We start from the raw sequence: 24,201 nt of genomic DNA, 5'->3' as shown, positions 1-24,201 counted from the left end.
TACGTCAAAGCGGACTTTCGTCAGCTGCCGGGCCTGTTGTTCTTCTCCGCAAAGGACAAATTCAGCGTTCCGGAGGAGATTCGCAAGCAGAAACTATCCAAGTTTGCCAAAAAAGTACATGGTGTGGCAAGCGATCTGCTCTTGCGGAAAGCGGAGCGCCCCCTTCGTGATGACCGGCACGGTAAACGGGCAGGTTTACCTTAAGGAGTGCCTACAGAAGCGCTTACTACTACTATTGAAGCCGCACGAGGGCCCGACCATCTTCTGGCCGGATCTCGCTTCGTGCCACTATCCAAAGGACGTGTTGGAGTGGTACGAAGCCAACGGGGCCACCTTCGTGCCAAAGGAAATGAACCCGCCCAACGCGCCGGAGCTTCGCCCAATAGAGAAATATTGGGCGATTCTGAAGCAGGCCCTCCGGAAGAGCCCAAAAGTTGTCAAATCGGAGGCGGACTTCAAGAGAAAATGGATTTCTGTTCAAAAAAAACTACAACCTGACGTTGTACAGAACCTTATGGACGGGGTAAAGAGGAAGGTGCGAGCATACGGGCTTGGGCTTGAAGTATGAATAAAAAGAAAATGCCAAAAGTTGTTTAATAGTTTTTATTTTACTGTCTAAAATTTTCAAAAGGATCGGTCTACTGGGCGAATTTCTACAGCGTTTTTTCCGTGGTGCAATTTGATGTGACACACCCTTTATTATACGAAGTGAGTGCTTCCCTATATACATGCCACTGCGAAGTACGCTTTGCTCGGTTGAACATTTTTCGAGCGTGTTTTCTTCAATGTTCCAGCCTAGCATTCCACCTTGGTACTTCCGTACCTTGACTGGGCAGCTCTTATTGTAAGCTTGAATGATTCTTGTTGTATCATAAACAGAGGTTTTTTCGAGTTCCTCACTAGTTTTAATACTTTTTTCCGGGAAGCTACCCCTCACCGCTAGATAGGAATAGTAATGTTCTCAGTTTGATTTCCTGGGATCCCTAAAAGTTTCTCTAATAATATTATTCACTTTATAGTCAAACATTATGTGTTTGTGATCGGACAGCGATATTTCTTCAGAAACATGCCAATTAAATATGTTTTCAGAGAGAGTATTACTGCAAAATGTCAAATCCAAAACTTCCTGCCTTATGGAGTTCATAAAAGTACAGTTGGTACCTGTATTACAAAGATTTATATTATTGGTTGTTAAATATTGTAATAAACACTCACCTCTTGTGTTAATATCTGTGCTGTTCCATATCGTATGATGTGAGATCTGAGATTTACAGAAAGATATAAATGCTTGCTCTCCAGAGGGAATAACTTCATTTACGTCTCCTGGAAAATATGCAGACGCCACGCAGATTTCTGTTCTTCCACGAGTAGTAGGAATTTCAATATTCCGCTACAATATCTCGTTGTATAAATTCTGTAATAGGTAACATTTTAACGTTCCCGTTCACAAGGATAGCAGATCTTGGAGACTGCTGTGTTTTATCATATATCAACTTACACGATTTAGTTTCTATACCTAATATTTTTCCATTATTTGTCCTTGACTCATCCATGCTACAAAAATAATTAAACATTTTTATTCTGAGATTGCTACCTGTCCTATGAACAGTTTGAACAGACGGATGAGACGCCACTGGGTAAATGCTGCATTCGGGTAAATGTTCCATTCGGGTTCCTGTCGCATTCGGATATTTGTTACATTTGCGTGGTTGGAATTCAGTTAAATGTCTTTCGGGTAGCTGTCGCTCGGGTAATTGTCTTTCGGGTAAATGTGACACAATCTATTCTAATGGCGGGTTTACATTAAGGAGAGCTATAGCTATAGATGGATTTATTCACGTGAATATAGATGTAAACGGGTGAGAATAAATATGATACACTTATTCGTGGTATATATAACTTGAATAAATTCAGCATATGTAAACGCTTGTGAATTTCTCACTGGTGAGAAATCACTAAAGTTGGATGCAGTTCTACTTCAGGTGAATAAATTCACCGAAAATATGAATATATTCATTCACGCTAGTGTAAACAGTTGATGCGATTTCTATAAATCTCATCATATTTCTTCACATGAATATATCACTAGTCTAAACCCACCCTAATACGTGCTTTTTGCCGAGAAAATTAAGCCGCTATTGGACTTACGGATCATGGTTTTGCTAGACATATAGAGGAAGGGTGGTAAAGACCGACACCTTAAGGAAAAGTCGATTTTTTTAGGAATGTTTTCAAAACTAAATGTTTTGTCTTTCCCTTCGGTGGAGTGTCTGTCTTATCCGACTTGATTAGTATTCTTTTAACATCAATATTTCTGGAATAAAAATGAGAAAACTTACCGCTGATTCGATAAAATGGGAGGAAAGTGATGCTAAAACACTCACGTAACGAGAAATATAAAAAAAAAAGTTAGCCACGAGAAGCTTATTTTCTGCAGATGAAAATTTACATCGAACTGTTCTTTACAGATCAGTTTTATGTATTTAATCAGTACGGTAGAAAATGACTACAGATTAGTATCATTTACAAAAAAAAAAGTTATATTTACTAATTATTTCTCTCAGTGTAGACAACAGTGTGAAACAAATATAATAGGAAGGATAATTGGTCAGCGTAATTTTCCCACATTCATATAAAAGGGCAAAACCTCGTTTAGAAAATGTAGGTTGTTTAACGTCCAACTGACCAACACGTGTTTCGTTTTATTTGCAAGAAATACAAATAATTTCAAATGCCAAGAATTTCTATTGCAAAGATTTATCCAACTGATACCTGTGCCAAGGCAAACGTAGGTATCAGTTGGATGCTTATACAAGCTTATACAAGCAGTGGCGTCGAGTGAAGTTTTCGCACACGGGGCGGAAGAGTCGATTTACACCCTCCGTCAGAGAAGGAGAATCTATTATATCTATTCAATTTATTCATATTTATTCGGTTCATTCTGCACCCCTAAAATAAAGCACACGGGAGCGGTCCATCACCCTCCCCCCAGGTGATGCCACTGCGTATAAGACCATGTATTTCATGGCTCTTCGAATTCCAGTTCCAGCTGATACATCGGTGGCATTCATATCCAGCACCACTATTCCAGTGGCAGCCTCCTAGTTCCAGCTACCAATAAGGTGGTAGCCCCTCCCTGCAATAAGTTAGTTTCAAGTCGTCAACAAAGAGCTATTAGTGATGTTCGGCGTTTATGTAAATAATAGTGCCACATTGAAAGCATTTATGATTTAACCCCCAATCAGAATAGCTAGAATGTACCACATTACATGAACTCGATATACGCATTTCTTATCGGAAACCCTTAGTTTTTTGGGTTTGACCATTTGTTACGTTTTTTAGTTTTTCAAAAAAGCGTCCCAAGTATCTCGGCCTTCAACTTTTCTTAATGTTTGAATCCTATCTCTTGATTACACCAAAATACACAACTTCACCACACTCTATGATTCTGCATTTGAAAAATATTCGATCGATGGTCGAAATTTTATATAAACCTCCAGCCTTCCTACCTTTTTTTTCACACACACAAGATTGAGTTTGTTGATGTAAACATTAAACTTTTTTTCAGGAGCACAGTTTTAGAAAAAAAATCATCGTTCAGAATTCTGTACACAAATTTACTGCGTATTCACTAATATCACTAGTAATTAATTTGTCTTACACGCGAGTGATTGTCTGCTGCTTATCTTTTCGATAGATAGCAGACTGTCTAGTACTACTCTAACATGTATAGTCCCTCTTATCAGCAGTTTTTCCGATATGAAATGATTCGTGAAAATTTTCGCCTTGTAGCGATTTTTCCTTCCTTTCTTTATAGATATAAACGTAACTGTCGAAGTCAGTCGTAAATCTCATTCTGCACTCTTCAACCAGAACATTGATCCGCGTTCATCCGATGCATCCGGCCTGTGGATAGGATGCCCGTTTTGAACCCGTTCGGAGGTTAGTTCTATTTAAGACGTCTTCGCGTGAGGTTTTCGACCAGCACACAGTATCGACAAAATGGCGACCAAAATCACCGGAACAGAATACAAGCGGTTAGCGGCGTTGAATTTCTCGGATGAAGGTGTCACGCTGCGAAACGATGAAGTTCAATGGATTGCCCAGTGGGAACACATGCTGAAGAACCTTACTACGCAGCAGCGGACCGTTTTCACAGCGATTGTGATTGTGATAACAGCGTTAGCGGTTTTTGAGAATGTTCTTACGGTCATTATCAATATTAAAAGGTGAGATTTGTCTATAAGGGTAAAAGCTTTCCCAAAAAAAACATATTTTTTTCAAACACAGGAAGCAACGTCATCTATTTCGACTCTGTCTACTTTCACTGGCTTTCAGTGATATCATTTTCGTGGTCGTGACTTCCATCATATACCTTTCGCAGTTCAACGGTGAATATAATTCGTTTTGGGTAAATAACTACATTAATTAGTGTTTCCTGTATAACAAGATTTTTTTTTTCATCCGTAGACGCTGGGAGATCTAATGTGCTCTGTGGCGCCCTTTTTGCAGACCATGGCAGTGTTGGTGAACAGCATAACACTTGTCGTGATCGCTCTAGACCGCTATATGGCGGTCACCCGTTTCAACAACGGTTCCTGGGAGCCAAGTGGAATATTCTGCTTCATCTGTGCGGTATTAATATGGAGTTTAGCAGCAGGAGTATCAGCACCAATGGCAACACTCTACCAAATCTACAACATAATCCTTCTGATGTCCGAAGCTGTCAACCCAGAGGCGATCACCGGATTCCTTTTAGCCCAGGTCTGTGGCACTGAGAAGAGCAAGAATGGTTACTACTTCGTTATCGTGTTCACGGTGATTTTCATCCCACTGCTGCTAGCCTTTCTGTGGCTGAATTCCGTAATTGCTAAGGAAATCTGGGTTCGTCGGCATCCGATTCAAAATCGCTACAGCTCTCCCAAAAAGCGTCAAACATCCAGTTCGGCAGACAATCCCAGCGAACGAAAAACCACAACTACCAACATTATATCGGAACGGTCGATCCATTCTCGAAACTCACAACCAACGCCTGCCATCTTCACCACGCATAGCTGCACGTGCACCAACTGCTGCGACCCTTTTGCGCCTCCTAAGGACGCTGCCCCACCACCGCCTCCTCGAGCGACTACCGTAAAAATGATTGATAAGACCATAATCTCAGCAGCGGACAGCAGCCGCAAACGTCGTCAGCTGCGTATGTTCAAGGCCATCGTATGCATCATGGCGGTATTTTTCGTGTGTCGCTTACCGACTTGGATTTTTCTGCTTATCAAACTGCACGGTGTCGCCAATACCAACGTGTTCTGGGTGCTGCACTACACCTTTGGGATAATGGCGATGCTGAACTGCATGCTCAACCCATTGCTTTATACCTTCCTCAACGAGACGATCAAGTTTAGCGCATTTCTCAGAACGATTTGCATCCGCACTTGGTTGGATCCTTGCCGCGAAAGGATGAATGGATTTAGGGTCAAATTTTGGAAGTGGAAAACCCACAGCAAACAGGGTAACAGTACGGTAACGATTAGACGAACACACAGGGATGGGATTTTCCTGGGAGAGTGATAGCTGAGAGCAAATTACGATGTGCATATTAACGCAACAATTTTCAGAAATATCAGTTTATGTAGTGCTGTGAAACAACGCAGTGTTTTTGAAGACATAAGACGAAAGAAAGCCCACATACCTACGGATACGCCTGAATGTAGATAATGAAAGAACAATTGCTGTCAGTTCATTGCGCGCCAAAGCAACACGTGCATCATAATAATATATATATCTGGGATGGCCAAACGGCAGTTCGCGGTCTATCGGTCGCTCTCGTAGGTATTCATAGGCGCCCGCCAGTGGGTATAGGTTAAGTCACCTCCAAAGCAATGAATTAAATGCCCCCCAACTTTTGCCGTGATCATTTCATCAGGCGTTCAAGCAAACGCCAATAAAACATATTTGTTGTAAGAGTAGATATTTCTTCGTTAAAGTTCCCCTTTCAATATTTTCTTTCAGATTGTTGGTTATTTAATATTCGTTGTTCGACCATAATTTGTAATAAGGCAAAAAATTGTTACTAGGAACAATTTCAACAAATTGTTGTATGTTGAAAATTGAAAACGTTCGAAACATCCGGAATAAGGTTTCGAAAATCAATAAAAACTATTTTTTTTTGTAGAAAACTTCGCCTTTCAAAGCCGAATGCGAGTTTTATTGAAGTATTGTTATTTTAATTTTAAAAACGATGATAAGTAATGTCAATTAATTGAATTATTAAATTATTTACCAATTAGGTCGGGGTTCTGCCAAAACGAACCGAGCGCCATTTTTTTTCAAAATTGAGTTACTCACATCACTGTGTTCAGAAACTGATAATCTATCGACAATAAATTAACCGTGTCATTCGAACAATTGACAACGGCACCAAAACAAAAATTCTATTTTGCAGGTTGTCAAAAAAGCCTCAATTTTGGAAGAAGAACTTACGTATGAATAATAGAGCGGGGCACGATTTTCAACAAGTCTAGTCAGTTTATCTGCTTCGCCGACGACGTGGACATAATCGGAAGAACACATGCGACGGTAGCCGACTTGTATACCCGACTGAAACACGAAGCAGGGCTGATTGGGCTTGGGATCAATGCGTCTAAGTCTAAATACATGCTAGCTGGAGGGACTGATCGCAACAGAGTTCTTCTTGGTAGTAGTGTTGTGATCGACGGCGACGAGCTCGAGGTGGTAGAGGAATTTGTCTACCTTGGCTCGTTGATAACAACTGACAACAACAACAGCCGTGAAATTCGAAGACGCATTGTCAATGGAAGTCGTGCCTACTATGGGCTCCGCAAATCCTTGAGGTCCAACAAACTCCGACCCCGTACGAAGTGTACCATGTACAAATCCCTAATTCGACCGGTTGTTCTCTATGGGCACGAAGCATGGACGATGCTTGAAGAGGACTCACAAGCGCTTGGAGTTTTCGAACGCCGAGTGCTCAGAACAATATACGGTGTTGTACAGGAAAGCGGAGTATGGAGAAGGAGAATGAACCACGAACTGGCGCAACTCTACGGCGAACCCAGCATTCAGAAAGTCGCCAAGGCTGGACGAGTGCGATGGGCAGGGCATGTTGCAAGATTGCCGGACAGCAGCCCTGCAAAGATGGTGTTCGCATCGAATCCGGTAGGAACAAGAAGGAGAGGAGCCCAGCGAGCGAGGTGGTTGGACCAGGTAGAGCAGGACTTGGCAAGAATCGGTGCAGCCGGGAGTTGGAGAACTGCAGCCATGGATCGGGACTATTGGCGAAAAATTGTGAAGAAGATCTAATCTCTCAATGGGATGTAGTATCATTATAAATAAATAAATAAAATGAATAATAGAGATGCGGGCAAACTATTCATCAACACACGTCTGTGGATGTCCAAAAACTGTTATAATAAAATGTCTTGGGGCAACGTCTGTCAAATATCAAGCAATTTTACGAAAAACCTCATGGGAGACACCCCGACCCTGGATGATCCCTTCTTTCAGTTAGACTTGAGGAGGATATTAGGAGGCCCTTCACCGTTTTTTCACCGTCAAACCAAAATGGAACCTTCACATCCAAATGGACACAGCATTCTTCGTGCAAAGTTCATTTAACAGTCAACATCTGATGAAATATGTATCTCCTGTAAACCACGAATTCTTCATGAAGATGGTTTCCGATGATCGAAACATTGTTGATAATTATTACCTGATCAGCGACAAAGAATCTTGAGTTTTCATCGACCATTTTAACATTATTATTGCAGTAGGTATTCAGACTTAAACACATCCAACCACACTGGACTGAAAACCAAATTCTTTAGTTTTCATTCTGCCAAAGTGAACAGAGTGCAAACATACCAAAACTAAAAATCATTTATTTTTATTATTTATGTGTTATTTTAGATAAGGTAAATGATGTTGGTTTGCCCGATTTTAGGTGTTTTCACGCAACTAGCAAGTGCAAATCGATTTTTCTCCATGAAAAGCACATGTAATCAAGACGAGTTTGGGTTTGTTGAACAGGCCCAAGTCTCTAGTTGCTAATAATAAGGCGCTAACGATTCTCTTCAAAGAGAAAATATGATCATGGTTTAACGGTTTTTTTTGGAAATCAGCATTCTTGAATGAAAAAATTCGGATTTTCAGGTAGATGCTGCATTTCCATTGCGGCTACCATAGTCATCATTGTAGACAAACCAACATGAGTGCATCGGATAAACCATGATCAGGTTTGGGGTAATCAAGATGCATTAGTTACATGATTTTGATATATAAATCTGGTACAAATGGTATGCAAGCATGATGTTTCCAATATTTGTAAATGTTATAATCCAGAAAAGGTCTGAATACGTACCACACAATCATTTTTTTTTTATCCAGTTCATTTATTTGTAAGGCTCAATCGCATAAGCTTTGCGGAGCCGCTAATTCAAGGTTTGTTTATACAAAGTTTCAACTAATTTCTATGTTTAGTAGGATTCGACCGAATACTCGCGGTTTACTCGAGGTTAAAAGGGCAACATTTTTGTGGGACGGGTCAGATTGGGGATATGGATATGAGGTATCGTTGTCTCAACCGAGGGTTGCCGCACGCACTGTAGCATTGTGCATAATGACCAGGGATAGCATCTGGTGTTCGACTAGCTGTCGAGGGTGGGCGACGGTGAGATGGGGGGACAAGACAAACAAACTAATAACGAAAAAGAAAAACACAAAAGCATTAAATACTTATACTAGACCGTTTCACAAACATATAGATCAACTGCATATAGCAGATGTCGCGAGTTCCCAACACGTCTCTAACAGGAACATAGGGTTGTCTTCCTTGGACCTCAAGGGCATTCAAAAGGTACTCTCTGGCTGCGTAATTATCCGTACATTGCCAAATTGCGTGATCGATGTCATCGTAACCGTTTCCACACCGACAGACGTTGCTTTGAACAAGATTTATTCTGTGGAGATGCACATCTAGCGAGTAGTGGTTGGACATAAGTCTACTCATTACACGAATGAAGTCACGACTTAAGTCCAAACCTTTGAACCACGCTCTCGAAGAAACCTTTGGAATAATTGAATATAACCACCGCCCAAGACTTCCAGTGTCCCAATCGGTTTGCCAACTCAAGAGGGAACTCTGACGCAGTAATTGGAAAAATTCATCGTATGAAATCTGTCTATCAAACAATTCGCCTTCCTGGGCACCCACCTTTGCGAGAGTGTCCGCCTTTTCATTGCCAGGAATTGAGCAATGAGAGGGGACCCAAACAAAGGTTAACTTATAAGATCTTTCGATCAGTGCACTCATCTGCTGTCTCACTTTTGTGAGGAAATAAGATGGGTGCCTACTAGTTTTCATCGACTGGAGAGCCTCAAGCGAACTGAGACTATCCGAGAAAATGAAGTAATGGTCTGCAGGCTTGTTGGAGATCATCCCCAATGCGAAGTCGATTGCTGCCAGCTCAGCAACATAAACGGAACAAGGTTCGTGCAGTTTACGGAAGGCGCTTGAATTTTCATTGAAAACACCGAAGCCAGTGGATCCATTGAGGCGAGACCCATCAGTGAAGTATCTTTTCATGCAATTGACTTTTTGGTACTTTCGGTTAAAAATACGGGGAATGAAAGTTGGTCGAAGCTGATCTGAAATCCCAAGTATTGCTTGTTTCATCGACAGATCGTATTCAATTGAGGAACTGCTGATGGTGAAGTGAGCACGGTCTGGAGTAAACGATGGAAGACAAATATCTGATGAAATATAGTGATGATAAATTCTCATAAACCGAGATTGTATATTTAGATGAAGCATTTTATCAAAGTTTCCAATCACAAGTGTGTTCGTGATACCGCATTTCACCAGTATTCTGAGAGAAAGTTCCCAGAATCGGTTCTGTACCACACAATCATCTGGTGGTTTATTGAAAGTTAGCACTGAGCGCGTAAGGCAGACAATCGGATATACCCGTCCGGGATATCTTAGGTAGCCGTGATCCTGATCTTCTTCTCCATCTATACCTGCTCTTCAGAACGCCGATGTCAACGTTTAATGATGCTTCCTTCGTTGTATCACTGTTTCATATCCCTCCTACCCGATCTATAAACTTTTACTTAGTCGCGGCAATACATACACACACACTTTTTACAGATACACGAGCCGAAGGTTCTGCTGCCCACTGATCATTCACCTTGAGCTGAGGATTGTACCGATCATGACAACTCTACATGAGCTGATGATTGCGCCGGCTAGTGACCATTCTATCCTGGATTCCTCGAGTCGAGAGAGACGCACCGCGCTATATATGGGCTACTGACTAGGGGGCGTTGCTGATTGATGGTCAGCTGCATCCCAATAGGAAGTATCCCGTGTCGGGCACACGTACAGAGCATTGGAGACTGCAACATCTCAATTATGAGAGCACTTGTAATACTAACCTCGAGCCAACCGCGAGTAATCGGTTACATATAATATAAGTATACTTCTTTGCTGTGTTGGCTGAGAGCGGACAAATGACCGCAAAGAGTTAATAGAGATTTTCTGAGAAAAACACAGATAAAAAGATTTTTTGAGACAAACAAACACAGATTTTATTATGGCAACCCAGCTCCTGGCCCGTCAGGCTAACGCCATATGAGCCTCGATAAAAATATATATTTTGGTTAAAAAAAAAGTTAACGCAAATGAGGGGTACATTGACACCAATAAAAGGTGGGCTTTATAAAGCTTTAAAACATGTGAATCCGTACAAATATCCTGTAAAACTACTGTAAATCATGAGAAAGACAACTATATGTTTGGAAACATTTGAATATCCGATTTGACACAGGTGCACTGAACTATTGAGCATTCAAAAAAATGGAAAAACCAAGATCATATTTTCGACTGGACAAACCAACAACATTTACCTCACTGCGTTATGCGCAAAATTTCTCCTCCTCAATGTATCCTAGTATCGTAATCCGATCGATCCGATGATCTGATCTACTTGAAGAATAATGAATAATTGTTCGACGAACCTAATATTGGGATGTCAAAAAAGTCCTGCGGTATTTTTTTTTGAATTTTCATTTGTTCATAAAATTAGTTACAATCATCTGTTTTAAGTCAAATATGCGCCGTTTTGTTCGATGACTTGTTCCCAACGAGATGCCAACCTCATAATACCCCTGTTCTAGCTTCCTTATTGGCAAAAAACTCGGATAGCCAATTTTCACAGGCCTCTTTTGTGGCTAACTTCTGACTACCTAGCTCGTTCGCCATGGACAAAAACAGGTGGTAGTCACTTGGTGCAAGGTTCGGACTATACGGCGGATGCAAAAGAACCTCCCATCCTAGCTCCCGGAGATTCTGGCGCGTCACCAAAGAAGTGTGTGGCCTGGCGTTGTCCTGATGGAAGACAATGCGGCCTCTGTTTATCAAAGATGGCCTCTTCTTCATGAGTGCTACCTTCAAGCGGTCCAGTTGTTGGCAGTACAGGTCCGAATTGAGCGTTTGGCCATAGGGAAGCAGCTCATAATAGATTATTCCTTGACAATCCCACCAAACACACAGCAGAACCTTCCTGGCCGTTAATGAGGGCGTGGCCACCGTCTGAGCCGCTTCAGCGGGCTTCGACCACGACCGTTTGCGCTTCACGTTGTCGTAAGTGGCCCACTTTTCATCGCCATCACGCTTCAGAAACGGGTCGATTTTGTTGCGATTCAGCAGCGATTCACATGCGTCGATACGATCAAAGATGTTTTTTTGCGTCAACGTGTGTGGCACCCATACATCGAGCTTCTTTGTGAATCCAAGCTTCTTCAAATGGTTAATAACGGTTTGATGACTTATCCCCAGCTCTTGGCCGATGCTACGGCTGCTACTATGCCGGTCTTTCTCGGCTAGTTCAGCGATTTTGTCGCAATTTTCGACGACAGGCCTTCCGGAGCGTGGCGCATCTTCGACGACCTCTACACCAGAACGAAAACGTTGAAACCATCGTTGTGCGGTGGAAATGGAAACTGTATCGGGTCCATAAGCTGCACAAATTTTATTGGCACCTTGAGATGCATTTTTTCCTTTGTCATAGTAGTACTGTAAAGTATGTCGGATTTTCTCTTTATTTTGCTCCATATTTACGACACTATAACTCACGAACGACTTAATCAAACAAAACTGTCATGGACTATATTATAGCGCGCAAAAATACCTTTCCAACAAGCTATAGTATGACTCGATACAATGAATACAACTAGAACTACGCGCTTACAACGACACCTCGCGGAAATACCGCAGGACTTTTTTGACAGCTAATATATAAAAATGGAGTGATGTCTATCTGTCTTTCTGGCTTTCTGATTCTTATGGACTCGAAAACTACTGAACCCATCGACATGAAAATTGGTATGTAGGGGTTTTTGGGGTCATGGAAGGTTCTTATGATAGTTTGAGACCCCTCCCCCCCTCTCTAAGGGGGGCTGCCATACAAATGAAACACAAATTTCTGCATTACTCGAGAATTATTCAAGCAAATAAAACCAAATTAGGCATGTGGAGGTTTTAGGGTGCAATAAATGTTTCTATGGTGGTTAGGCACCCCACCCCATTCTCTAAGGGGGGGCTGCCATACAAATGAAACATTTTTTTTTAATTCTTTATTTGAGAGGCTTTCAGCCTCCTGGGCTGGTTCGCCTCACAAATGAAACACGAATTTCTGCATTACTCGGAAATTAATCGAGCAAATAAAAGCAAATGGGGCACTTGGAGGTTTAAGGATGCAATAAATGTTTCTATGGTGGTTAGACACCCCACCCCCCTCGCTAAGAGAGGCTGCCATACAAATTAAACACAAATTTCTGCATTACTCGAGAATTAATCAAGCAAATGAAAGCAAATTAGGTACATTGAGGTTTTAGGATGCAATAAATGTTTCTATGATGGTTAGACTCCCCACCTCCCTCTCTAAGAGGGGGCTGCCATACAAATGAAACACAAATTTCTACATTACTCCAGAATTAATCGAGCAAATGAAACCAAATTAGGCATAGGGAGGTTTTGGAGTGCAATAAATGTTTCTATGTTATGTTAGACTCTCCACCCCTCTCTCTAAGGAGGGGCTGCCATACAAATGAAACTCAAATTTCTGCATTACTCGAGAACTAATCAAGCAACAAAATTCCTACGTTGGTAAGACACTCCACCCCCCTCTCTAAGGGGGAGCTGCCATACAAATGAAAGACAAATTTCTGCAAAAACTAATCAAGCAAATGCCAAATTTGTCATGCGAATGTTTTAGGGGACACAAAACGTTTCCATGGTGAATAGACACTCCTCCCCTCTCTCTAAGGAGGGCCTCCTTCGCAATTTGGGATTTGAGGGTTTTTGGGTATGAGAAATGTTTCTATGATGGCATGACACTCCTCCCTCCTCTGGAATGGAGAGGGGGTCCCAGAAAAAAAAATTACACATATTTCAACCAAAAATATTCCAACCAAACATGACAATTGGAAATTTTCGGAAAACTCTAAAGGAAAAAGGGAAAATTCGGAAAATTTAATTTTCCGTATTTTCTACGCATGATGAAACGCACTCCTATATCTTCGTCTATCTATACCAATGAAAAATTATGGCCGAATGTGTTGATAAGAGCCGAACTCGAGGAAGGAATTGTCCGATTAAGGGCTGTCTTTATTCTATCGTATTTATTGTATAAAACATTTATTCCATGTAACGGAGAATGATGATTATAATGATGAGTTTTGTTAGAAATACTAGGAATTTTATAGTAAAAGGTAAATACAATGGGGTCGATTAGAAGATCAATCAATGAACAGTTCTGTGATTGGACCCATGAACTTGCTCATAGTAAGGAAACGTGAATGTTTGAAGGAGTTGATAACAAAAACAAATTTTGGGCGGGACGAAGTTTGCCGGGTCAGTTAGTAGTAAATAAAAGGCAAAATGACGCGAATTCGCGTGAATCAACACATTTTGACCACTAATTTAACATTCATTTCGAAAATATTGAAATCAACTGAAAATTCATACAACAATTCATTCATGTACATTATCCGTTGATTTATTCATCAGGAGAGAGATTTCGCACCAACTGGTCTCGAAATACACAACACCATCTCAGAATTCTTTCGAACTTTGTGCATGGTGCAGTATTACAGTGACTGGCATAAAGAACGGCCCACCCAATTTGCTCTCGGATTCATAATTATAATATGGAAGTTTCAAGCAAGTATTTCAGTTTTGTGTATTCTAATGATTGTTTAAAAACTTTATCTCTCGGAGTATCCAAAGTCTAAATGCTTCCGCATACCAAGCGAACGACCGTGGATTCATTACACAACGTAAATTCAGGTGTATATTCCACATTTAAACTCCAAATCTCATATTCAAATTTTGTAGGTTTCCGAATTTTAGATTTCCGATTCATATTTTATATGCACATTTTAAATACTGTTTACTGATTTCTGAATCGAGTTCGAAATTTCAGTTCTGATCCATTGCAGTTTTAGATGCAAGATCTCATAATCCCAATACCATTTTTTTTTATTTTTTATTTTTATTTTTACAGGCTCAGTTACATAAGTTTAAAGGAGCCAAACTCCTGACTGTATTGTTACAAGTATATATAAACATTTTTCCTTAATTCTAATGTTAATGGTGTAGAAAACCGATTACTCGCGGTCTACTCGAGTTTAGAAGGGTGACATGTTGTCTTCAGGAAAAGGAAGGGATAAAAGGATATGTTGACAATGTTCACTCTCACATTCACACTCACATTCATTACACTCAATTCTTAAGCCTATCTTATATCTAATATGTATTTACATTTCACCTTATTCTATTGTTAATAAGAAGGGATTTGATTTCTCGCGAAGGAAAAAGAAAAGGAGAATATAAGGATATAAGGACAATCACACACGAAGATCGATAACTTTTAGGAAGACATATATTTGGGACATGTAATCAAGGTCTAACCGAGCCAACACATCTCTCACCGGCACATTGGGCTGCCTTCCTCTAGCCCGAAGAGAGTTTTCTAAATTCGACCTGGCAACAAGATACTCCTCGCACGACCAAACAACGTGTTCGATGTCGTGGTAACCTTGACCACAGGCACAGATATTGCTGTCGGCAAGATCAAAACGAAAGAGTAGCGCGTTTAACGAACAGTGATTGGACATGAGTCGGGAGAAGGTGCGAATAAAGTCCCGACTCAAGTCCAGACTTTTGAACCATGGTTTAAGGCTAACCTTAGGGATAATTGAGTGGAGCCACCGGCCCAATTCATCGTCGTTCCATTTGCGTTGCCAGTTAACGATGGTATTTTTACGAACTAAAAATCCCAATACCATATCTTACTTTTTTTAACTGTGGGTTCAGATTTTAGTACGGCATTCCGATATTAGTTTCCACAGTTATATGTTCCGGATCATTTATTAGTATTCGATATTCGTTATTTCGGAATCGGAATCCTGATTCCAGGCACAGAAAATAATTATGTGAATGAGATTTGATAGTTTCTTTCTGACCATCACTTGCTTCAATCACGCCAAAATGTTATCAATGGAACAAAGTTTACTGAGAAGGAAGCCAAATTGACAAATTGATCGAATATTCTCAGGCATTCCCATTTTATTTCTCCCTACAAATGTGCCGTACCATTGAAAGGCTTCAATACAATTTCCATCCAAACTGTTCATCAACGACAATTGCTTGCAACGACAATTCATAGCTTTTGAGCATCCCCACCGTTGGGCTCCCCCTTGGAAAATCGCTCTTTATCTCTTTCTCTCCACTCCACGATCGCTCTCAGCTCGCGGTGGGTCCGCGAGAAAGCAGTACGCATCGAGTGCCAGCAGCCTGCCAGCGGCGCCGTCACCTCGGACTGATCTAGTCCCCGCGTTCACGGTCGGACCATCGGCGATCAGTTGAGTGTTGCCCGTGGTCTCGAGCGGACGACGTCTCTCGCTCTGGTTGGTCTCGTTGTCCTCCTCCTATCGCGACATCGTATCAATCGCTAGTTTACGCGCGGTTGCTCTATTTTTTGTGCCCAATTTATTATTGAGTGGTCGTTTCCGAATTATCCACCGTCCAAAAGCAATCAGATAAGCCAGAGGCGGTCCGGTCTGAATGTAACCTTCGGCATTACGGAACATCCGTGCTAGGAGAGCGCTTACGGGTGGCGAAATTAGGAGATCAGTTTGATCGCGCGAAAGATCCTTGTGTGAAACGTGAATAATTAGTCTGATTTGCACTAATTCGTCCGGATCATCCGGAGACCTCATCCCAAGCTTGGTGCTGTGCTACTTGGGAAGCAATCGAACAAGCGAAGATCAAGCGGTCGAGAAGAATCGAGTGGTTGACCTGGGAGCTGGGAGTGATAATTGGAGCACTTGTTTGCAAAACGCTTCACGAGTCTAGAGCGAAGCGGTATCAGCGAAAAAGTAAGTGTAAACAAAGAAGCCAGATGATCTGCTGTCTTAGCAGCTTCGGTCGCCAAGTGATGCTTCGCTTTAAGTGATGCCAATGATCTTTGGGACGGCGTCTCGCTAAAAATGAAGCCCGCTGGTGTATGTGTATCGCAGGATGTGCTAACCACAGGACGAGACGCATGACGGTTTAACAAGCGAATTTTGTACCATCCACCAGAGGAGTTAGATCAGCCGAATGAAGTCATGAGAAAATGTGGCAATGAAAAAAGAAAACTAAAAACAACCTCATCTGATAGGCACGAAAGGAAATCAATACGCCAATGACCACCAACGGTAGTGAGGTGCAGAAGTAAAACAACAACAAAATCGCTAAAAATATTCGTATATAAATACAAAAACAGTGTTTTGATAGTAAGTGAGGTACGCAAAACTCAATTCCATGTAGAGAGTTGAATAACTAAACGAGCTTATTGAAGTTTGAGAGTTCGGTGAAAGATAGCAACAGTGTCTGCAGGCAAGCAGTTAACAACAGGGAAAAATAGTTTCTCCTCTCACTTCGACTCGATCGAAGCGAGCTTCCAGTGAACAGCGGTTGGGCAGAGTTGAACAAATGAAGGGAAACTTATACCAAATATATCTATTTTCGTTTCATAAACTACGACAGGACATGATAAATAATGATCGCGAGCGGCTTGGTACAACAAAATCAAAAGTGTTCGGCTACTATACGACCTACAAAGTTGAATGTGTCCACCGTGTGTCGTCTGCTGAATGCTAATCAGTCGAAACCGCGCAACCACCGAGACGTCGTCATTATGGTTCGAAGAGGCCGTCCTTCGAAGTGTTGTGATTGTGTGTGGTGAGAGAGTGGATATTGTGAATACGAAGGTGAAAGTACTTCATTTTGATAAATGCAGCTCCCAATAAACCTCCAGACTAGACATCGCAGTGAGTTTTTTTTCGAGTGGGGGTCTAACTGCCCACATTGTTTTCTTCGGTTTCTTTCCACAACAACTTGATATAATTTATCAGATAACACTGCCATACTATGTATGGCTCGAATGTACAAATCAATCAGCCGTAATTGCACCAGATTGATGCTGGAATAGAACTGTGTGGATCAATTTCCTTCTGGCGGAGGAGACAAAGTGCTATTGTTTGTGTTATGCCATTCGCGTCTCGCGTCTCGCGTCTAGCTGGCGTGATTGACATGTTAAATTGACTTCCCAACATCTGCCGTGCAGTGATGGACTGTGACTCTTATTTCATTCAAGTGTTGGAATTGCATACAAAAAGATAGTTGTATTTAATGTAGTCAGAAGCATTCTTTGATGTCACATCGATGATACACGGATATTAATTTGTATACTCTTCCCGTCCAGTCAGTGATAAACATCCATATGATAATGTGTTTTTTATATTCATATTACATTCGCATCCTAAATTGCTTCCGACAACTTTTCCTTCTCTTTACTGCTTCAAGAATGCGTGAAACAATATCACAATTATTGGAATTCATATTCGAAGGTATAAAACATCAAAGGCCCATTAAACTTCTTTTCTTCCGGGGGTATTATAAGATTTTAAACTGCAGATTTTCATCGCGATATTTGATATGTTTCATCATGCCCACACCAGACGCTGTCTTAAAGAGCACTGTTGGTTTCACGCATAACCGTTGCCAATAACAATGTCTTATCAATATGATTTTCATCCAGACTGATGTTTACGTGCCCTTTAACGGCAGTTCCGTTCCATTCATTCGTTACAGCATAAGCGAATAGCGTGTTTTCAGATATAAAAGTTTTTAATATTAACACAATATTAATACCTACCAAATGACCACTGGTAAAAAGTGGTAAAGGGCCTGGCCGGGTAAGGGAGTAAAAAGTGCCCCCAAACCAAATTACTAGCTGTATGGCAAATATTGTAAAGAATATTAAATAAGAAATTTTGGCGGTTTATTTGAACCCCTATGTGGTTTGACGTAGGATCTATAGTGAAAAACGTACTTTTCCGTTTATTTCACGCCATCCTCAACAGATCCGAGATAAAAATTTGAAAAAATACTGAATGTGCATCTTACTACGGTGTATCAAGAAAAAATACAGAAAAAAATTAATCAAAAATTTTATACTAAAAAAAATATTGAAGTTTTGAAAAAAAAAAAAAGTTGGGATTTAGAGATTCAATACTACTCTAATTCATCTTTAAATGTGCTCCTACGGCTTTTCTAGATTGATAAATATCTTCAAACTATTTTCTCATCTAATAATAAAAATAAATAAATACACAGTACAAAAAAATGTTATAGATTTTGTGGCATTTCGAAATTTTGAAAAAAAATATAACTTTGAGACTCACATCTGCTCAAATTTTTATTTAAATGCGTTCGTACGTGTCTTTGTTTTACATGTGGCGTAATTTTTCCTGAATTTTCAATAGCATTGCAGCGCACAAAAATAATTTTCTTCATCGTCTGCATTTTTTTTTTTTTTTGGAAATCGATTATTTTATTGTATTCGTGTTTTCAATTGTAAGATTAAAATATTAAAAAAAAGCAAATCGGATTTTTTGAGGTGTTCTTTTCATTAATCCGAATGATCTTTCCACAAGGACTTTATTTTTTTCTCACAAAGCTCTATCATACTGATGAATTTGGTACACCTTCTAAATCCAATGTAAAGATAATCTCATATATTTTAAGATACGAGAAAAAAAGTTGTACAGCGCAATGCTCTAAATATACCGACAAAATTTAGACATATGAAAAACAAAATTCAAAAAATATTAGAGCATTAATGGGTCTCTAAATTCAAAATAAATTAAAAATGCAAAAAAAACATTTTTTTTCGCGCAACCCTCTTTAAATTCAAGAAAAAATTACGCTACATGTGGAAAAAAACAACACATACGAACGCATTTAAATAAAAATAAGAGTAAAATTGGGCCTCAGAGTAATATTTTTTTCAAAATTTCGAAAATATATATACTTTTTTTGTACCGCGAAAAACACTCTAAACATTCGGGAAATAATCACATATACCTAAAATAGACGTAGGAAGAAATTTGAATACATACTAGAGTAGTACTGAATGTCAAAATAAAAAAAAAATAATTTAAAATAAAGATAAAAATTTATTTTTAAAATTTTTTTAGTGTTAAATTTTCTGATGAAAAAATTGTTTGAAAATATTGATCGATACACCTAAGTATGTACTTTATTTTTTCAGTTTTTTTTCATATTGTTGTCTCAAAGCTATTGAGAATGACGTGAAAAAAACGAAAAGGTGCCTTTTTCACCATAGATCATATGGTGTACCATATAAGGACTCAAATATATGCTACTATTGCCAAAATGTTTTATTTAGTACCCTAAACAATATTTTCCATACAGCTGGTGATTTGGTTTGGGGGACTTTTTACTCCCTTACATAGCCAGATTATTTGGAAATATATAAAAAAAAATGTTTTTGGGTACCGCGCAACACTGAAAAAAATCTGAAAAAAATCACACATATGTAGAAAAGCCGTAAAAACACATTTAAATATGAATTAGAGTAGTACTGAATCTCTAAATCCCAAAAAAAAAATTAAAATTTCAATATTTTTTTTAGTACTAAAATTTTAGATGAAATTTTTTTTTTATATTTTTTCTTGATACACCGTAGTAAGATGCACATTCAGTATTTTTTTCAAATTTTTATCTCGAATCTTTTGAGGATGGCGTGAAATAAACGAAAAAGTACGTTTTTCACTATAGATCCTACGTCAAACCACATAGAGGTTCAAATACACCGCCAAAATTTCTTATTTAATATCCTATAAAATATTTGCCATACAGCTGGTGATTTGGTTTGGGGGCACTTTTTACTCCCTTCCCCGGCTTCCCCGGCCCGTATGCTCGCACCTTCCTCTTTACCCCGTCCATAAGGTTCGGTACAACGTCAGGTTGTAGTTTTTTTTGAACAGAAATCCATTTTCTCTTGAAGTCCGCCTCCGATTTGACAACTTTTGGGTTCTTCCTGAGGGCCTGCTTCATAATCGCCCAATATTTCTCTATTGGGCGAAGCTCCGGCGCGTTGGGCGGGTTCATTTCCTTTGGCACGAAGGTGACCCCGTTGGCTTCGTACCACTCCAACACGTCCTTTGGATAGTGGCACGAAGCGAGATCCGGCCAGAAGATGGTCGGGCCCTCGTGCTGCTTCAATAGTGGTAGTAAGCGCTTCTGTAGGCACTCCTTAAGGTAAACCTGCCCGTTTACCGTGCCGGTCATCACGAAGGGGACGCTCCGCTTTCCGCAAGAGCAGATCGCTTGCCACACCATGTACTTTTTGGCAAACTTGGATAGTTTCTGCTTGCGAATCTCCTCCGGAACGCTGAATTTGTCCTCTGCGGAGAAGAACAACAGGCCCGGCAGCTGACGAAAGTCCGCTTTGACGTAGGTTTCGTCGTCCATTACCAGGCAATGCGGCTTCGTCAGCATTTCGGTGTACAGCTTCCGGGCTCGCGTCTTCCCCACCATGTTTTGCCTTTCGTCGCGGTTAGGAGCCTTCTGAACCTTGTATGTACGCAGGCTCTCCCGCTGCTTGGTCCGCTGGACGAATGAACTTGACAAATTCGGCTTATTGGCGACATCCCGAACCAAACTTCTCGGATCACGTCGAAACTGCTTAACTACGCGCTTGTGATCTTTTTCACTGACGGAGCATCCATTTTTGCCGTTCTTCACCTTCCGGTCGATGGTTAGGTTCTCGAAGTATCGTATTAGTACTCTGCTGACCGTGGATTGGACGATTCCCAGCATCTTACCGATGTCCCGATGTGACAACTCCGGATTCTCGAAATGAGTGCACAGGATTAATTCACGACGCTCTTTTTCGTTTGACGACATTTTTCCAAATTTACGAAAAATTGACAGTGAAGCATGGCCAACGTGATCTATACACTCTTATCTGATTATAAGCGAAAGCTGAAGATATAATTCCTAAAAATTAAATTTCTACAGCGTTTTTTCAGTGATGCAATTTGATGTGACACACCCTTTATTATTTTTTATAAAGTCTATTGAATTGAAATCCACACTTCCTACTCAATTTGAGTTTGCACAGACAATATCTTACGATTTTATTTAGGATCTCTCTATGTGCTTATGTGAAGTGAATTCTATACTGGATACAGAGCGTTGACTTCTAGTAAACCTCGAAGTAAAATAATGGTCATTCAGACGTTGAGAGTCTGTCTCTCAGTAAATGGATTTCCGTTTTGGGAAAAGATGACTATCATCAACACCTCTTAGTGAATTTATTGTTCCCAAACTATTGCATATTATAGCAACACCAAATATGGTGTGAAGATGACTGACCAATTAGCACAACATAAAAATTTTAAAGTTGACCTGTCCATCCTTTTTTTCAACATTTTGGATTTGGCTGATATAAATGCTTGGATTTTATACAAGCAAACAACCGGAGAAAACATACCGCGGAACTTGCCACAGAATACCAGGTTTTTCAGGACATCAAGAAATGAAAAGTGTGAAGTAAATTTCAGAATCAAGAATCACGAATCAAGCACAATTTCAGAGAGACGAAAAAAATCAAATTGGATGTTGCAAAAAAAAAACAATAAACATATGTCCTACATGCAAAAAAATATGTTATGGAAAATGTTTAAGGGGTAAACCTTGCATCTGTAATAATTGTAATGGCAATTATTTCTCTAAAGCCCGAAAAACAGAAATATTTGTTATTACATGATAATTATTTTGTGTTTTATTGTCTATGCAAAATTCTGTATTATTCATAATCAATTAAAGGAAACATAACGAATATTCGAAAAGCGATTATTTGACCGCCAGCGGTAGAAATCGGTATATATAAAATGATGGTAGGTTTAGTGTCAAAATTTTATTTTCGAATAAAATTTTTTAACAGTGCACTTCAAATGTTACTTTCATTGATTTCTCAACAACTTTATAAAACATCATATTTTAATTATACATCTGGATTTTGAGTTACGATTTTTTTTAAAGAAAGACCAATGATTTTGAATACGCCCTTTGAAAAATCAGTCGTAATTCAAATTGGTAAAGTAGTTTCGATCGCCGTAGTTTCCATCATAAGTACCAAGTTTAAAAAAAACCAAGGAGGGCCGAGTCAGCGGTCGGCTGATTTGGCTTGGAATTGCTCTACCATATTTCTACCAGTAATACATCGAAATCCGGACATTGATGAAATTTATGAATCACAGAATTCCACAAAATCATGTTATATTTGTTCAAAATTAGAAAATTTCTTCATTGTGTCGTGATTTTAATCCGGACGTTTTCTTTTAATCATAATTTGAATTCCGGACATTTTTGCTTTTAATTTCGGACACATTTTGTCAGCAGCATTCCTTTAAGAGAAATTATCTATTGATTATTGTGAAACTTATTAACGGGTGCGTCATAAGTAGCGGGACTAAATGTAAACACGTTTAGTTTTTAAATTATTCAATTATTTATTGCATTTTCACAAGTCCATACAATGCACGATGGTCCAGAGAATAAATTTGAATGGAAATTTTCTAAGCGCAAACAATTGCTCTCTAGACAAAAAACTTTCTGGACAATGTTGTTACCAGTGTTGCCACAATTTTATCTGTACCAGAGGGGCTAAAAATTTACTACAAATACTACATTTACATTTGCAAGTCATTCGTATGTTTGATGATACTCAAACATAGTTTTTTTCTGAATCCAGATTGCATACTATCATTTATTAAAATTTTCGAGCTGCCGCCACGATGTTCAATCAAAACTTCTGATCTCAAAATAGCGTTCATCGTATCTTTGCCGAGGCGATTTCGAAGCTAATTTTTGTTCTGATTATAATCAGAAAAAAATCGCTCGACAGTAATCGAGGAGTGAGGTATAGTGGTAACGTTACAAACAAGGCATCGAAGCGCCGAAAATGCGAGCGAAACGTCAATTCTTTTTAGGCATCAAATTTTTGTCCACCATTCCTGCACATGCTCGTTTTCTGAAACTGTGATGTCCTTACGGAGTAATTTTATCTTTAGGGTACGGAATTCATTCTCCATATCTTGAATATTTCCATCGTAGAACCCTGAAAATGGCTATGCTTATTAAATTGGAACAGTTTCTGGAATTTAAGATTTCCTCAGCTCTGCCATTCCTACCAAAAAAATCTTGCCGCTTTTCAAATGATCATCAAATTTAACACGTTAAGCCCCGACCGAAATAGGGGACCGACAATGAACTTTTCGTCTGGCCCGTGTCGGTTCCAGCGAATTGATAGGGGAGTTTTCTAAATATCATTTTGTAACTTTGTTGTTGCCGTTCCCAATGCCGACACTCTCCGAACGAAAAGTCTACTGTCGGTCCGGTGAGATCGGCCCGAAAAAGACGGAAAATTCAGTGTCAGTCCCCAAGGACCGACGCGGGGCTGAACGTGTTAATAGCATTGGACATTACCAACATAAGATTCCTCGCAGATATTAGTGAAAATGATAAAAAAAAAATTCAGCTCTTCATGCAGCATCATAAATTCAGGTCTGTAACAAACGATTCAATCTGTTCATCTGAGGCAAAACATACTCCAACATACATTCATACAACATACTTTCACACGCGGAAAAATTTTGTACCAATCTGTACTTTTTGATAAAATTCCGTACAGAATTTGTACCAAAAATAACGAAAAAATCTGTATCTTTCCAGATAAATCTGTACGTGTGACAACACTGGTT

The 24,201-nt window shown here is 39.7% G+C and overlaps 2 protein-coding genes across 6 annotated transcripts in view; both read left to right on the top strand.

Annotated features, from left to right (window-relative positions):
• The first annotated feature begins 4,002 nt into the window (after positions 1-4,002).
• On the top strand, positions 4,003-5,568 carry LOC129765736 (alpha-2Db adrenergic receptor). The gene is made up of 3 exons (XM_055766158.1): positions 4,003-4,229; positions 4,291-4,411; positions 4,471-5,568. The coding sequence occupies exons 1-3, from the start codon at positions 4,003-4,005 to the stop codon at positions 5,566-5,568; spliced, it is 1,446 nt and encodes a 481-aa protein (XP_055622133.1).
• A 10,344-nt stretch (positions 5,569-15,912) lies between these two features.
• LOC129768990 (sphingomyelin phosphodiesterase) overlaps positions 15,913-24,201 on the top strand; it is a 49,709-nt gene continuing 41,420 nt past the window's right edge. For 3 of the 5 annotated variants that reach the window (XM_055770963.1, XM_055770960.1, XM_055770964.1), the window contains exon 1: positions 15,913-16,458. The gene's annotated coding sequence lies outside the window, so the exon portion shown is untranslated. Of the gene's footprint in view, positions 16,459-16,478; positions 16,867-16,906; positions 17,395-24,201 lie in introns of those variants that run through there. The other 2 variants (XM_055770962.1, XM_055770961.1) reach the window with 2 other exon arrangements.

Source organism: Toxorhynchites rutilus, chromosome 2, assembly GCF_029784135.1.
Source record: "Toxorhynchites rutilus septentrionalis strain SRP chromosome 2, ASM2978413v1, whole genome shotgun sequence".
NCBI lineage: Eukaryota > Metazoa > Arthropoda > Insecta > Diptera > Culicidae > Toxorhynchites > Toxorhynchites rutilus.
Note: the sequence above shows the minus strand (reverse complement) of the source record. Positions and strands in the feature narration are given on the sequence as shown.